The sequence below is a fragment of the Ochotona curzoniae genome, unplaced genomic scaffold (genome assembly GCF_017591425.1).
Source record: "Ochotona curzoniae isolate NIBS_2020 unplaced genomic scaffold, NIBS_Ocur_1.0 scaffold_3208, whole genome shotgun sequence".
NCBI lineage: Eukaryota > Metazoa > Chordata > Mammalia > Lagomorpha > Ochotonidae > Ochotona > Ochotona curzoniae.
Window position 1 is genome coordinate 51383636 of NW_024467106.1, and position 17841 is coordinate 51401476.

At 35.1% G+C, this 17841-nt stretch overlaps 1 protein-coding gene across 8 annotated transcripts in view; it reads left to right on the top strand.

Annotated features, from left to right (window-relative positions):
- The window catches only part of PTPRD (protein tyrosine phosphatase receptor type D), a 500784-nt gene that overhangs the window by 315871 nt on the left and 167072 nt on the right, over nucleotides 1–17841 (top strand). For all 8 annotated transcript variants that reach the window (XM_040962882.1, XM_040962877.1, XM_040962878.1 and 5 more), the window contains 4 exons: nucleotides 1170–1439; nucleotides 5104–5685; nucleotides 12943–13076; nucleotides 15540–15684. In XM_040962882.1, the coding sequence (XP_040818816.1) occupies nucleotides 1170–1439; nucleotides 5104–5685; nucleotides 12943–13076; nucleotides 15540–15684 (1131 nt within the window). The remainder of the gene's footprint in view (nucleotides 1–1169; nucleotides 1440–5103; nucleotides 5686–12942; nucleotides 13077–15539; nucleotides 15685–17841) is intronic.

Here is a 17841-nt window from a genome sequence, read left to right on the forward strand (position 1 = left end):
ACCATAACCAAGACATGTGTATGTAAACACACATAAGCCTGCAGTTTTTCTGAAGCAGGAACACTGAACTGTAATCGCTTGGTAATTTCTTCTGTGTTAGTTTGTCTTAATATGATCTCTTCTCTGAATGTCATATCTACTGTGTGTTTCCGAATGGATGGCCTTCAGTTTGAATGTGGTCGTAAAGAGTCTCATATTAGATTGTTGTCGTTTATGTTGTTTTACTCTAGATGTGAACCTAATGGAATCCTGAGTGTGCAGTACCCAGCCCCCTTCCAAAATTTGCATTTTTTTCTTTCGTTAAGCTACTCCACTTAATCTAAAATCTCCCAGCTTCCAACCCTGCAATCCCCTAAACTTGTCTCAAGCACTGAACTTTACCTCCTGCCTTTGTGCTTAGTTCTATGCCCTCGTTATCCCTTTGCAGGCTGTTGTGTTAGATTCCAGCCGTGGTCCCATAATCCTTAGCACGGGCCTTGAGATTCCATCTTGCGCATGCTTCGCATGACCCAATCCAGTTTCTCTGTTGGTGTTTGGCTTGTTTCTTCCTCAATGACTGTAAATTGGTACATGTGTATGTTTCTGTATTTGTCTCACTGTTAGTGTGAGCTCATGAGGCTGCATCCACTCTGAACCTGAAAGTGAATAAATTGCACTTTCAGTACATTCTGGTCGATGCTTCTAAGGACTGGGATGCAATCAAGTGGTTATCACACATACGTTCACATCAACTGGAAGTGCACAGCACTGAAGTTGGTTTTGATACTTGACTTAAACAGGCTGATAACTTTCCATGCATATACACGCATGCATGGAATCATTGCTATAAGGATACATGTATATGTTTTTGTGTTTATCTTCTGCATGATGTTTGTGTATTGTTGGTTCGTAGATGGATTTTTTGTGTGTGGGGCCCTTGTAGGTCTGATCAACTCTTGTATGAATGTGTCTAAGATGCCAGTGACTAAACTAAACAATTTCTTCTGTGTATACACACACCATACTTGTATGGTCTGTATTATCCACAGTTTTTCTTCATGTTTTGTTTTTGGAAATTCCGCAGTATGTTTCAGTTGTTTAACTGTGTCTGTACAGTGCATGTCATGTGTTTCATAAGCTCAGTTTTCTTGGCTTGTATATATTATTATCTTTTTTGTGTTTTGTTCCAGTTCGCCGTGTTCCGCCAAGATTTTCTATCCCACCCACTAATCATGAAATCATGCCAGGTGGAAGTGTTAATATCACCTGCGTGGCTGTGGGGTCACCAATGCCTTATGTGAAGTGGATGTTGGGGGCAGAAGATCTGACACCTGAAGATGATATGCCAATAGGACGAAATGTCTTAGAACTGAATGATGTAAGACAGTCAGCAAATTACACCTGTGTTGCTATGTCGACCCTGGGTGTCATTGAAGCAATAGCACAGATCACTGTCAAAGGTATGCTCTACGGGGCTGGCTGTATTCATGCCACTTGATTAATGACCTAGCATGTTTATCCTCAGAATTCTAAAATAAATAAGTTTATCATTTAGTGTTTTAAATGAACATAGCTTAATCATATCTATGGTATTATTTTTTCTCTATCTTTTTGTTTTAACTAAGTTACAAAACAAGTAGTACATGAAGCATCTGTTTAACACAATCACTTATACGCAACAATTGTCAATATCTACTCACCCTTGGTTCATGTATCTCCATTTTGTGTCTGGGGTTCTTGAAAATCTTAAGACAAGTTTGCACTTCTGTAGGCTGCTATGAATATCTAAGAACAAAGTCATCCCAGAGAATGGGGGAGGAGTGGAGCAGATTCCCCAGGAGCAAGGCACGGTTAAGGGGGAGGTTAAGGAGAATGGGATCCTCAAGTGAGAAGGGAGGGACGGAGTGGAACACAGAAGGGGAGGATGTGATCACGAGACGACCAGGAGGGCTGTGGGGGTGGAATCATCAGGAGTGGTACAGAGGGAGGGGGAGATGGAGGGGACGCTAAAAGGGAAGGAGGAATGAAGTGGGGACAAAATGGAAAACAAAAACAATAAGGGCACCTTCTGAGTCAGAACATCATCACATCTAATAAACTAACGTTCCGGGCATCATATAACAAAGACCTGCTCACATTTTGCTTGCTGAATCACAAGTATCTTTCCCAGTTTTTCAAATCTGAGGGAGAGAAACAAAAACACGCAAACAACACATTCCTTTCCTCAAAAATAGGCAGATTTTATTTGGAAGAGAAAAAAAATAGAAATGACATCAGTGTAGATCAGTATCTCAGTATCAGGAAGATGAGGAAAAAGGCTAACGTTAAAGTTGTTTTTTTTTTTAAGTTAGAATAGATGTAAAAGCTAACTTTAGCATACACACACTCTCTATTTGTAAATAATTCCGTCTCCCTTACTTTCTTGCTGTTATCTGCACTTTGAAAACCTAAGGGTCAAATCTGTGTGGTTAAGTTTGTGAAGTGTCACAAAGTTTAAGCAGATAATCCCCTTTCTTATAGTCCAAGAGAGAAGTGCCACCTCGCTGCTCTTGTTTATAGGGAAAGCATTATATGGGCAGACCATTAACTATTAAATGCATGTCTAGGCACTGGTCTTTCCTTAAAAGCACTGGCATTCTAAGCAGGAATATTTATCAAAATATTTGACAAGAAACCAGGACTGGGCTGTAGCCAAACAGGATCAGAAATCCTTGACATGACTAATTGCTATGGAAGGACTAATGATAACTAGATTCTTTTAGTTCAAAATCTTCAGAGTAACAGGAAAAAAAATTAAATGTTTCTTTTTTAAATACATGAAATCCCTGGAAATAAAGTAAAACAAAATAAAATAGAGTTGAAAACAATTGGCTAGTAATAAAGGCCCAAAATGCAAGTATCATTCTATTCAATAGAGTTATCTTACAGTTTGCTTAGCTGAATACCTGACATGCACTGTGCTTGATAAAAATGTACTACATAACAAAATATTAAATATATTAAATGAATATTTTAAAATAAATAACCATACCAAGATGTAGGATTAACAGTATTTGTAAATATCTAGAAAACTTTGTGAATTTAATCATCCTGAAGGCATTGTAAAATTTCCTAGAAGTATTGAAAAATAAACACAAATTATCCTCTTTAATGCAGGAGGTGTGATCTTAAGAACATGCAGCACATAATATAAAACCGATAATGAGGGCTGGCACTGTGGAATAGAGAGTCAAGCTGACACCTGTAGTGCTGACCACTGCTCTCCTTTAGATCCAGCTCCTTGCTAGTGTGCCTGGGAAAACAAGAGAGGATGGCTCAACTGCTAGGGCCCCTGTACCCACATGGGAAACCTGGAAGAACTGCCTGGTTTCTGGTTTCAGCCTGGCCAGACTGGAGGCTTTGCATATCATTAGGGGTATGAATCAGCATATTCAAGACCTCTTTCTTTGTCTCCCACTAACTCTGTCTTCCAAAAAATAAAATGAAATAAAATAAAATAAAATAAATCTATTAAAGGAAAATAATGTCACCGAAGAATAAAAATACATGTTGTCCGTACTTAATTTAAAACAATGTCATATTGTATGTCCTTAAAATAATAAGCGTATTTTTATACATATACTACAGAACAAAACCTACACAGTGTTGTAATTGTGATTTATCCAAACTAACAATGTCAGCTAAATATCAGTAAACACAACTTTAATTAGCAGAATTTATATTTGCCTTGACATGCAGGGTAAATCTGGATCACCCATTGCCTTGAAAAATGTCAGGCTAGAATATTTGAACAAATGCCTTTTAATTATTTTCAGTAAATTCCCTTGGCCAAATATTATCATTGTATAGTTCTTAGAGAAATATGCAAATATTGAAATTTTTTTCATAATAACCATTTCAGTTTTAAATATTTGAAGGTTAGCTGAAGGCCCTCAAGAATTCAAAAGCAGGGATCCTGTTCACCTCCTTAGCTTTGTTTTCCTGGGGTGTGCTATTTCCTTACCCTTCCCACCTTAAAAACCAATAAAATGTAAGGATGCAGCTTAAAGGCAATAAATAAATAAAAAGAAAAAGAACAGACTGAGGAGAGTGAGGAGATTGGAGAAAGGATTCTAACTCTTTGATTTAAGTAAGAACTACACTTCTTGCTGTTGAAAAGCTGTCTTTCTGTGTTTGTAATGAGATGGAAATAGGGATAACCAAGGGGCCCACTGAGTGAGTGCTACCTACTGGATATTCTCCCTAAAGTCAGCCAGTATGCTATGATCCCTGCCTTTTGGAACTTGTCCAAAGAAGGCACTAAAACAGGAAGGTGTGAATGTAGATGGCATGTATTGTTTATTAGTAGCATTTCGAATTGTTTTCTTTGGATGTAAGGAAATCATTGATATTCTTAAACAGATCAGCTGATTGTACATGTGTGTCAGGGACTTAGAAACAGCTATTTCTGACATTGAGTGTAGGATTTTTCATATGGTTACAATAAAATACTTTATAAGTGACATATGCATGTGGTAAAATTTATGGCTAGATTATTAAACATTTTTAGCAACATTACCTTTACCACGGGAGAAGAACATAACTATTGTAGTAATTTAATTGTACCTCAGTGAGTTCCTGATTATGTTCTTATCAATGTCTATTGGTTTTTGGTTAAGTGAGTTATTTTTTGAAAGAAGCAGCTAATCTGCCAATTTTTCTGTCATAATGTTATTAGCCGCAACTAATGTTTTGGTTTTCTTGAGGATGCCCACTTATATTCTAAAAGCATGGTTAGATTAACTCATGAATCATTACAACAAACCACAATGAAATACTGTTACCCAACTATGTGATGCAACCTGAGAAAGGCCATTTTTCTGATTTTTCACCTGAGAAAATTTATAAACTGAGGTTAAGGAATCCATTGAGGTCCATTCAGTAAGTGGCAGATTTGAATATAACACTTGAAGTATATTATCAGAACTTTCTAGTGCAATGAAATTTATGTCTCCAATGTATGTTTTACTGTTGTATTTGACAACTGTCTTTGATACAGTTTCATTTAATTTAATCTCCAGTAGCAGATTATCAGTTGTAACATCAGAGGTGATGTGTGAATCTCATACTTTTTTTCTGCCGCAGCCTTACCCAAACCTCCAGGAACGCCTGTAGTGACCGAGAGCACAGCTACAAGCATCACACTGACATGGGACTCTGGGAACCCCGAGCCAGTCTCTTATTACATCATTCAGCATAAACCTAAAAATTCTGAGGAACCTTACAAGGAAATTGATGGGGTGGCCACCACACGTTACAGTGTGGCTGGGTTGAGTCCCTACTCAGATTATGAATTCAGGGTTGTTGCTGTGAATAACATTGGGCGCGGACCTCCCAGTGAGCCTGTATTAACACAAACCTCAGAGCAAGCACCGTCCAGTGCCCCGAGGGATGTCCAGGCACGCATGTTGAGTTCGACCACCATTTTGGTACAATGGAAAGAACCTGAGGAGCCAAATGGACAGATCCAAGGATACAGAGTCTATTACACCATGGATCCCACTCAACATGTCAACAACTGGATGAAACACAATGTAGCTGACAGCCAAATCACCACTATTGGCAACCTGGTGCCCCAGAAAACGTATTCTGTCAAAGTCCTGGCTTTTACCTCAATTGGAGATGGTCCTCTCTCAAGTGACATACAGGTCATCACTCAGACAGGAGGTAAGTTAGCTTCAGCATGGGAGTGTTGAACTGGAATGATGAGTTTTATTATTCAGCAGTGAAATGAGCAGATAAAAAGGATAAAGATAGTGTGGGTTTTCATTTTGAGCTGTAAGTTTTTAGAATGCAGCATTGTGTAAGATATCTATCAGAGAGGTAGCATGCAAGAACACAATGAAATGTTAACCAGTTTTCAACAGGGGAATGCATTTTTTAGACTTTTTAGTAATCTGTGCAAATGACTTCAAGACTTCATTGCTTGGGGTGGGTGTATTCCTACTTCTCACCATTTTGAGAAAAGAGAAACCATGGTTTTTGTGTGTGTGTGTGCTTATGTCTTAGCTAATCTGCTAATATTTAATTTTTATAGGATTTCACGATTTAAGAGTAAAGTTAGAAGTAACGCTCTGCCAGTCTTAAATATTTGAATGGATTTTACTTCCAAGAAAATTACTTGCTCAAAATAAATATAAATACATTGTGAATCTCTTTGATTTGTATTTCCCTTTGGTAGCCTCAGTGGACAACAAGACCATTGTTTCTGACTCATCTGTTTTCCTAGGTACTAGAGCAGAAACCAAACAGCTTTATGAAGAAAAGCTTAATCTTCTAGTGGTTTTATTTTCACAATTGTGTGTCAAACTCCTTTTGTCTTTGATCCAAAGGCATCAGTTTCACCTTAGCTGGGAATAGGAAGTAGAATTCTGTAGTTATTCTTGAGCCTCTCAACATTATTTGTTTGACTATTTGTAGTAGAAGTTCTTCAACTTGAATCAGAGTGTCAGAGCATCATATCACTGGCTTATCTTGACTCTACCTTAAACCTGTAGTATTGGCATCAGTATCTATATCCATAGATGTAACTCATGGCTAATCCCAGCAATAAATTAATGAATTTCTTTTAGTGTCAGAACTAGATGCTATATCCATTTACATTTCTATGCACCTGTTTTTCATTGCACCACTGACTGTGTGTGTGTGTGTGTGTGTGTGTGTGTGTGTGTATTATGGCTCTATGAATGCTCTCATTCTATACATTGACCTATTTGTCTTCATCGCTTGGAAAGCTCAGGGAATATTTACAGTTCACCTGGCTTTATTTCATGTTCATACTATTATTTGGTTCTCCCTGGACTGTTTGTGGATTTACTAATTCTGGTGCCGTACTCTATGAATGTTAACTATAAAAATATATATTTCAACACAGTCATACTACAAACCACACATATGTCTTTCCTATTTGGCATCTCCAGTTCTCATTACTTATTTGATTTGTTAATGTAAATAAAAAGGCTTTCAAATACTTTTGCCATGTAACTATCTCATTGGAAAATGCAGAAATCTGTAAAACATGTTCCGTTTTTTCTTGACTAAAAGCATTTTCAAATGTTAGGAGACTTTTTTGAATGATAATATCCTAGCTGCACCTCAATCATTGAAGGATGATCTGAAAGTTTGAGTTTCTTAATTTTTCACTGGTAATGCCTTTTAAAGCCTTCATCTTAGAAAAGCATGATCAGCGTCTGAATTCCAAGCTACTATTGTAACCTTAGGTTACATCTTCCCAAAACTCCATATCTCTCATCCTTAATACTAACCAAATAGCCATGTTACAGAGTTAGTTGGTCATTTTTTCCCTAGTAACAAAGTCTTGCATAAATAGTTGTTTAAATAATAGTTTATAAGTTCCAAAGGATAGAAACACATGTTACCGCTTAACAAATCTGATAAAATCACAATAGGAACTAACAAGTGTCAGATACTATACTATGAACTGTTATTAATTCTCACAATTTAAGTGGCTAAGCTGGGCCTTATTCCAGTTGCTATTTGTACATTTAGATTCAAACAGAAAAGTGGGAAGATTTAAGAATTTGTCTTGGAACGTGAAGTTAGTAAATGGAAAATCAAAATTTAAATGCAAGGGCACTGAATACTTGCAACCACTATTACCTTTCGGATTAGTTTGATATGACAGTTTAATGCTTTTGGAAAGAGAGAAAACACAAAGTGTCATTTGTTTATACATTTATTTAATGATTATTATAATTTTCTTCTGAAGTATTTAGGCTAGCTTTGGTAGTGTCCCAATATAAAACTGCATTTAAATACTTAGATATAAAAACAAATTCATCTGAAAAGTTAAAAAAAATAAATTTTTCATAATGTATTGTTATACTACACAATTTAGGGGCAGAGAATGAATAAGGGCAATGTTACTGTCTTCGTGCAATTACACCCATAGATTACATAAAATAAGTTCTTTATGTTAATAAGAATTCAAAGAAAACTCTAATCTCTCAACCTAAATATAAAAATATATGTTTTGTCTGTTTTCTGCTGATGAGAAATTTTAGCTAAGGAAATATTACCCAAATCTAAATTCAGTTAGCACATGTAAATCCCTGAAAATCAGGAGAATTTTGGGTTTTAACATACTTGTACATAAAATGCAGAATAGAATAGCCTTGAAGGGAAGGACTGTGGCCACTTGGATCTGCATTTCTAGATCTGAGCACAGCAGTTATGCAGTTGATGCTTGAGAAATATTAATGAGGAATACAAAGAAGTGGCCAAAGCAGCGCCCAGCAGCGGCAGTAGAGTACACTTGGGGGAGTAGGTTTGTATCATGACTGTAACACTTTCTGACTACAGACTTTGGTCTGGCCATAATTATGATTTGGTTCATAATTTTATCAAATATTCAGTGTTCCTTTCTGTTGTGTGTTTGTGGTATTTTAAAATGCAGGCTTTTGTAACATGTCCTCTTACTCTTGTGATAACAATAGCCAGGCACTTTGTGGATTATAAAATATTTTGTAAACAACTTATCAAACCAAATAAAATGTCCTGATTCATTTTATGGCAAAATTCTCATGCAGGTTTCAAGTATTTATGAGATTTTTGGGAATAAGGTATATTGGGAATAAGATAGATGTATGTATATAAATATTCAAATGTATGTATGCATATTTCGTTAACATGAATAATAATGTGTGAATATTAAAATATTAATGGTAGACACCAATGCCTTCAGTCACAATTTACTGAAAAATATAGAGGTAGTACTTAAATAAATAGAGCCTATTGTGACTTTCTGTACTACCAGTTGACATAATGTAACCCTGAACCTTAACTCTGGTGGTCAGGTGAATTAATATGATTCGGGACTTATGATCTACTTTAACTACAGAATGTCGGAAAGCTAGATAAATGTATCCTGAATGTATTAACATAGTTATTCTCAATTTCTGATTCTTTTTGCCTGAAGATATATCCAAGAATCTTTCATAATAGTTGCAATTTTCATGCCCATTGATTGGAAGATATGTAATGACATGATGCCTCATGCCTACCAACATCAATAGGCTAAGAAAACCCCAGAGGGATTGGGTGTATTCTATAAGCTTAATCCACAAAAGTCATTTGATTTTGGTGGACACCTGCCAAATACAATGAAGTTAGTTCTGATATAATTAATACTGGGCTGTACCTTTTTACTTATTGCTGATTCATTGCTAGTCAGAGCCTTAAGCCATTGTGAAATATTCTGTAAAGAGTTTATACGGAATTTAAGATTGTGAATTTACTGCAGTTTGACCCCCATATGTATTTAAATATCTTTCAGGTATATATACAGAGAAAGGTATATTCTTTGAGTTTGAAATGCTGATTTCATTTTGTTATCTTTAACTTCCATGACACATTCATCTTTTTGTTTAAAATAATAGTGTTTGATAATACCATGAATTCAAGAGAGAAACCATCACCTTAGTTAATATCTAAGATGATTGTCACACAGAGTGATAGTAGTAGTACTTTTATGTAAATTTATATTTCTCATGATACAGAAAGTTAAAATGTAATCTGTTCTACAGTTAATCAAAAGAGTGTTTTTCATTGACTGTGAAAGTTGGTGCCACTTCTTGTATTAAGTAAACTGTCAATAGTTTTAAATAGACAAAGAATGGTTAAGATGACCATTTCTAGAAACGTAGGTTTATTTTTCAAATTTTGCCATAACCCTTGCAAATTCTGTTATAATCACTTGCGAATAGTTTAAGTTGAAGATGGAGATATATTTGAAATGACACCTTTTAATTCTATTGTCAATGACTTTTAAAAGTACCCTCATATTTATATTGTGTTACGGATACTCCGTTGTTGGAAAACATATTTAGAAAGCAAAAAGACATATTATCATAAGTGTATTTAATTATAATAAAATATAAATTAGCTATATTTTTAAATGTGTAATTGAAACTCTGATGAAGAGATTTAACACAATATATCTGTAACATGATACAGCACAATAAATATTGCTTGACATTCATGTTAGCTAGAGTCATTCTGAAACTTAAATTCTAATTTTGTTTCTGATATTACTTTAAAAGTCTTTTGGAAGTTGCTTTAGAATGTATTTCTGTCTTCTAAATTAATGCCCTGTAATTTAGTGGATTGTTGAATAAAGTGTAATGATTTATATGAATATGCTTTTCACCATATAGGACTTTGAAAGATGAAGAATTATATGCATTTTTCAAATATATATATATGTGTGTGTGTGTAACAGAATGCTCTATGTATTACATGAAAAACTTACCATCCCATTGTCTAGTCAGCACCTATTTTGGAAATGAATAACAAATCAGGGTACCCTGAGACTTTGACTTGCTTGTTTAAATCAATAATAGGAGGAAGAAATTCTTAAAAAACCTAAGAATCATTAGAAAATCAAACAAAGCTTGTGCTGCTAAAGAAAAATGAGGCTCTGGTTTGAATGTTGCCTAGTTGTTTGCCATAGCTAAAACTAGGTCGTGCTAAAACGGGAAGCCTGGAACTTCCTGCTGGTTCCCCATGTGGGTAGCAGGGAGGCAAGCACTTGAGCTGTATCCCAATATGTTTGTTACCAGGAGTGAGAAGCAGAGCAGGACTCCTACTCAGAATTCGTAGTAACTATAATGTGGTTTGAAGTCATCCTATGTGTGTGCTGGTTCGGTTCATTTCCCTGCTGTACAATTTCCTATCCAGCTTCATGCTTACAGTCTGGGAAAGCAGCCAGCGATGGTGGCCCAAAACCTTAGGTTCCTGTACCCATGTGGGAGACTCAGAAGAGGTTTCTGGGTTCAGATCAGCTCTGGCAGTTTTGGCCACTCGGGGAGTGCAATAGTGGATGGAAGATCTCTTTGTATCTCATTCTCTGTCTGAATCTACCTTTCCAATAAAAATAGATCTTTTTAAAATAAATTCATCCTAAGTGATACCATAACTTCTATGCCAATTGTCTGGCCTAATGCTTCTACCTTTTGAACAAATTGTATAGAATTTGGATTTGACTAGATTCATCAGAAGTTAACGCAGATGTTCTTTCCCAGACTCATGTGAATTGAGAGGATGAAATGAACTATACTAGAGAAGAATAAATGACTGTGCATGGATGTGTGTGTATGTGTGTGTTTGTGTGTTATTTTTAGGCTAACAAACCCTTTCATCATGTTAATAATAGAACCCAATCTTAATTTTCCTATCTGATCATTCTCAAGTTCTACTGTAATGCCTACCAATGCTTATTTCCTTTTTCAAAAGTAATGTGTTTTTCATTTGCTTTGTGTTGTTTGTGTTCTATTTCTCTTTCTTTTGCTCCTTGATCTTTCGTATTCTTTGGTCTTTGCCTCTCCACCTAAATGAATATGCTAGTCACTCCACATGATAGGAATTGAAGGGGAAAGAGAATACATTGTTAGGAAAAAACCCTGGAGGCAACACATAAAATTTCAAGGTCTGTTATGAGAGAGAGAGGGAGAGAAGCAAGAATATATGAAGGCAAATAGAATGTGAGGCATTGATTACTTGTGGATTTAAGCATCAGTCCAGAGATGCATACTGTCATTTTATTGTCCACTCTTAACCCCCCGCCACCGAGGCCAACACACAAAGTTGACAAACCAGGCAAAAAGATGAAGTGACCAATAGGGTTATTAAAATTCATTTTAGGAAAGAGGCTTTATTTTAGTCACACTGCAGATAGATGTCTATAAAAAAAACATACTTTTTAACTCTCCAACATCCTCTTTTCCTGTGACATTGATGCTGCCACAATTACTTAAGTCAACTGAAAATTACATTTTTAGTATGTCTTTCAGATTTCTTATCACAAATTTCTAAAAAAAAAAAACGCTTTCATATGTTCTGCTCCTTGGTATAATCATTACTACTATTTTAACTTGATAAATATGACACACAATAGGGACATGCTATGCTGTCAAGGGCAGTGTTCAAATATTTAGCACCAGCAAGGCATGGACACCTGCCAATCAGATTAGACACTGGCCTGGAACAGATCAGACTAGACACTTTGAATACATCAGTCTCGTGTGAATGGATAGATGACAGCTGGTGGAGCTAGTTGTGAGTCAGTTTGGGTTATTAAAACTGATCTGCGAAACAGCATTGAGAGTAAAGTGTTTTAAAAGGGACTTTCCAGTCTTTACATTTGATAGACAACTCTTTCCTGTTTCATGGTTTATATGACTAACATGACATATTCATGTTAAGTTATTCCGTTTCTGATAATAAGAAGATTCTGTAAGCTTGTTAATTTGCATAGTGTTTTCACTCCATGCCACTAGGGACAATATTATATTTACATCAGGTCTACTGCTTTATATAATTTAAGGTAATGTAGATATTACAAGTAATTATTTGTAAATTATAGCGGCTTTCTTCCATTTGTTTCTCTTGACAAAATGAAAGCTGTTACAAAAGGAAAGATAAGTGATTTAGTTTTTGTTAATTCTAGAAGAGATTTTTATAATTTTGCATATTACATCTAGTGATAGAAGGTTCTTATTCAGTTACAAATAACACCAGTTTTTATTTATTTTGTACTTGTTACAGTTCAAACAATATTAGGAGTGTCTTACATAATTCATCACATTTACTATGAATAACAGTATTATTTATGAAATAAATAATGTTCTATCCTTAAAATTGAACCCAGAGACTAGTAAATTTTGTACTTATTTTCCAGTATATGTCATATAGATGTTTAACTACTCAAGGACAAGGGTGATGTTTAAGACATGGTTCTTGCCTCCTTGCATATGGGAAAATGGGCTGTGTGCAGAACTTAACTTGAACAAAATATAGGACTTTGTTTTTGTCTGATTTGCGTTTTCATTAAGCTGGTACACATGAGCTCATATTCACGATTGTTCCTGCTGCTGATTGGTTCATTTGTTTCCCTCTTGTTTTTAGTACCAGGGCAGCCATTAAACTTCAAGGCGGAACCTGAGTCTGAAACAAGTATTTTGCTGTCTTGGACAGCTCCACGTTCAGATACCATTGCCAGCTATGAACTTGTGTACAAAGATGGGGAGCTTGGAGAGGAGGTAAGACGACTTCTCAGTTTCAAAATCATCCTTTGCTTTACGCGGCCACTTTACTTCTACATACTTACACATTTCTGTAGAACACCTTGATAGGGAAGATCAACTCATAAAAAGGGACTTTGAACCATAAAGCTCCAAATTTCTCCTGATCTGGAAACTGGAGAAAACCAATTTTATGTCCTATTTGAATATCAGAAGCATCTTTTTTAATGTTCCCTGTTGCTTCTAGGATCAGCTTTCTAGGCTTTATAGTATTGGATATTAGAAGAATATTAGAAGAATAGATATCCCAGGAGGCTCCTTTATTTTTCTTCATTGAAATACTTAAGTTACTGGGGAAGAACAAGCTAAATCAGCTATATCTGCTGATTAAGATCCTTGGTTAGATGAGTTTGTTTAGATTTCTTTCGGAGAAAGATGTCCTGTGACAAATGTTTGGTTCTTTTTACATGCGAAAAATTATTTGATATGATTATGACTAAATATAAAGTTGAGTGTCCTTTGAAAGTGAACTACCAGTAGACTTAGAAAGCATTAAAATTACTGAGAGTACTAAAGCAAACATTAATATAACGAACACTTACGAAAGGTGTTGAAGGGAATACACATACATTTATCCTTGTCTGAGATGAGTTAGCCTCTCTTTCAAATTTACTTTACATATAAATGGGAGCACACACCAAAAAAAAAAGGCTAAATAGTTTGCCCAAGGCTTCATAATATTTATTTTGAGATCTGTGGTTTGAATTTTGGTTGGCAGATTCCAGAACCTGTATTTTTAACTGTTAGTTTCTGCTGCCTCTTGTGTGCCTTGTGAAAATGCTGTAGGAATTGATAGTAAGTAGTATCGATCATTTCAAAATGGAAATATCTCTTCGTAGTGAACATGTTTTCTTTAGAATTATAGAATCTGATTGAGAACATTAGGACCAAAGAGTTAGTGAAACTGTATTTCAAAAGTCTGTCTAAAAGTCATTTTATTGAATTTCTTTGTATCCTTGACCAAAATATTATCTCCAGAATGCACAACAGTTCCTAAGTTCTAATAGGACACGTCTTGTTCAAGAATTTTCACATGAAATGAACAATTATCAGTTACCAATATTATGTGGTTTTGACTGCTATATTAAATTAGCATGTTCTTGTAAAGTAGTGTTTTATTAGATCTGTTTGAATTGAGCAGAATTTCTGAAGATCCAAATTTCACTAGAATGCTTTTAGACAGAAGGAATGCAACCTGCATATACTAAGTATACACAAACCACATAATTGAAAAAAAGCCGTGCCATTGCGGTTCTCATGTAATAACTTGAGCTATTGCTGCTTTTCCTTAAGCATAAATCTACATTAAATTATTTTAAGTCTTCATAACAAACTATACTAAAAATGTAGAGTGGAAAGAGATGGCAGTCTATTGGGAGCGCTATGGACATGAGCAGGGTGGCCCACCCATTGGGCTTTATCGTTGCTTTCTTCGGAGACACTGTTTTTTTGATTGGTGTGTCCACAGTTTCTGAAAGTTTTTGTGTGCAAGCCAAAACACCCTACAGATGCTTACTCTAATTTTATATTGAATTTCCCTTGACTGATTTGTGGAAGTATCAAGTACTGTTTGTATTAAAATTCTTAAGTTTATGCCATTATTAAATTACATGTTTCTCTATATTTTAATATTTACTACAGATTGGTTTTCAATAGAAAGCTATATTTTGCTTAAAGTGAAAAGTCAAAAAGTGAGCACTAGAGCATTCACTTAAAGAAATTTTATTTTAGAATGCCTTTGCCTTGTTAAATGTTATAGAAAATTCATGATTTTTTAGTTGTGCATTCTGTCTTCACAAAGAAGCACTGAGAAAGATTTACAATAATTGTAAATCAGTCTTTTGTAATGATACTGTTTTGTTCATATTATCCTCCCTTCATCAGTGACTTACATTTGAGTTTTGTTCCATCTGGAATTAGCTGGCATAGCAACATCCCACATACTCTATAACTTCAGTTGTTGTTGCTACTGCTGGTAATAATTTGTCCTATGTTCTGTATGATTTCAAATAGCCATGGTAGATGAGCTACAAGTATAACCAATCAATTAGGGAAATTTGAGCATATTCCGCTACCAAGGACAGGAGTCAGTTTCTGCTGTGACCCATGTCATGGCAAAAACACATGTGTTTAAGCCTCTGTGTCTCCATGTTAGCTGAAGCTTTTGAGTAACTATATCAAAATAGAAAAGCCCCCCAGCTTGACTTACTCAGGTTATCATATCTCTTGTAGAAAATTGCCTTTCAAACTATTGTAATTTCATTATATAAATCCCTTAGTAGAGTCCTTGAAACACTCCGTAGATTCTTTTGATGACATTATACTCCTGATAACAGAAATCTAATGGTTCAGACACTGTGGTTTTAAAAAATGCTTGTATGAATCCTAACGAAGATGACCACCTTCTCTCATTACTCATAGCAACGAATTACCATTGAGCCAGGAACATCTTATAGGCTGCAAGGTCTGAAACCAAACAACTTGTACTACTTCCGTCTGTCTGCTCGTTCCCCTCAAGGCCTGGGTGCTTCTACAGCTGAAATATCAGCTAGGACCATGCAGTCAAGTAGGTGTCTCTCTTTGCTTGCTGACTTTCTGCCTCCCCCAACCTCCAACCTTCAATTACTAGGAAATGTTGCTGGCTTCTATCCCCACCAACAAACACAACTGCTCATATAATAAACAGACCTTTTTATGGTTCTTAGTATCTAAACTGGGGAATTAGAGGGCAACCATGATCTATGGTGTTTTCAAACTTAGTTCAAACAATAGACCCTAAATGGAGTCTAAGTTGAAAGGTTTCTAGAGAACTTAGTAAACATTCACAAGTGAAAAATAAGTGAAGAGGGTTAGATTGCACCCCATTTGAATGATAAGAATGCAAAGCAAAATTCGAGTTAAGCACTACAAATTACAAGCTAAAGAGGTAGGAAAAATAAAACACTGAGCTTTTTAAAAATATATGTTTTAATTTCGCTAACACCATTATTTCACCAGTTCTCCCCCAAAGAGGAGCTCTGCTGTTCTGACTGCTTTCTCACTAACCCTGCAGATAGTACCTGTGGTAATTTGGATCCTTCATCGAAAAACTTACCTGAATAATTTAGGATTAGTGGAATAGTTACCAGCACATATGCAATCATAAATATTTTTCTGTTGTCTCAGGTACAGTCTTTGCTTTTGAACTGCTACCCTTAATCAAAGTTTTATTCACCAAAGTGTGCTTCTGTTATGCCCAGGGCACCTTTTTTGGCGTAAGCTATTCTATAGAGATTTCTTGTTAGAAGTTTATGACCAGTGATTCTGCCAATTGTTCTTTATTAGCTAGTGTTTACACTTAGCCTGTAAACAAATTTAGATTGAAGAGTTTTCTACAGATTTTTAGAGGTTTTTTTTTGTGTGCGATATATTACCTCAGCTTGTTGACATAATATACAGAATAAAAATGTATAATATAAACTCAGTGTTTTTTGTTAGGAGGCTGTTATGTTAACCCCACAATTAGAGCTACCAGCAAACATAAAATTTACATTTAAAAAGTATGAATTGTCTTCCACATAAGCACTTCTTTCGTAATTTCACTTCATATAAAAATTGAAATTCTATCGTTTTTGCTGACGAAATTTATACTCTAGCATCATAATGAAAAACAGATTCTTCATATGAAAAATGTTAGTATTCTGTTATTCCATTTGTGATTATAGCTTATGCCCTAAAACTCCCTTTTCTTTAAAATGAAATTATGAAAATGAAGGCAGGCTTTATGTCTGCTTTGAATTCCAGGTAGGCTAATACATACCGTTATAGAAATTAATTTCTTAAAAGTCAGCATTTAATTAATATTATATTTCAAAGGCCTACAAATTTCAGTTTTTATTGCATTTAGACATAGATGGGAAATAGACTTTTTATGACCACATCAAAAGCTTTTCTGTACTTCAGTTCCAAAAAGTGGAAGTTTCAACTAGTGTTGCACGTGTTCTCAGAGAATAGGAGATGAAAAGGTAGCAGTTGACTGAACATGAAATCAGCATGGTAAAAAGAATTCCAAACAAGTCCTTGCTGCTACATAAACAATTCAATTTGTTATGAATAACAGTAATGCGTATAAAATCATTTTATAATTTGGGATGTAAGAACCTCTAGTCAAAATCAATAAAAATAATACTGTAGTGATTTTGCAAATCTTATTCTGAATTTACAAGGCTTCTGTAAAAGGGTTTCTTTTTTTGTCAGCTTTTCATTTTGACTTCCTTTAATGGTGAGCCCAAGGAATGTAAACTGAAAAAGATCAATATGTTCTAAACAAATGGGTACAGCTGGAAATCTATAAAATTAAAGCAAATTTTAGTGAAACCCCAAACTGCAGATTGAAATACAAAAATGAACATGGCTTTCATTCCTTTCATCCTATATAATATCTTAATTGTGCATTTGTGTATTTATGTGTTTATATTTGTTTCTTATCTCAATTGTTCTTTTTCTAGGGACATAGAATATCTTTATAAACAATATATAGCAATAACTGTGTTGGTCTCATTTATCTTTCAAATAATCATGTATTTTGTTTGATGGGGAGTAATTGCTTAGAAAGTGACCAGTTTACTTTAGAATGGGCAGTGAGAAAGTTTGCCAGTTAATGTTTATATAAAGCCTACTTTGTATGTACAGAATGAATGAAATTTTGCACATAAGTAATATCTTTTCCGAATGGGACTTGGGT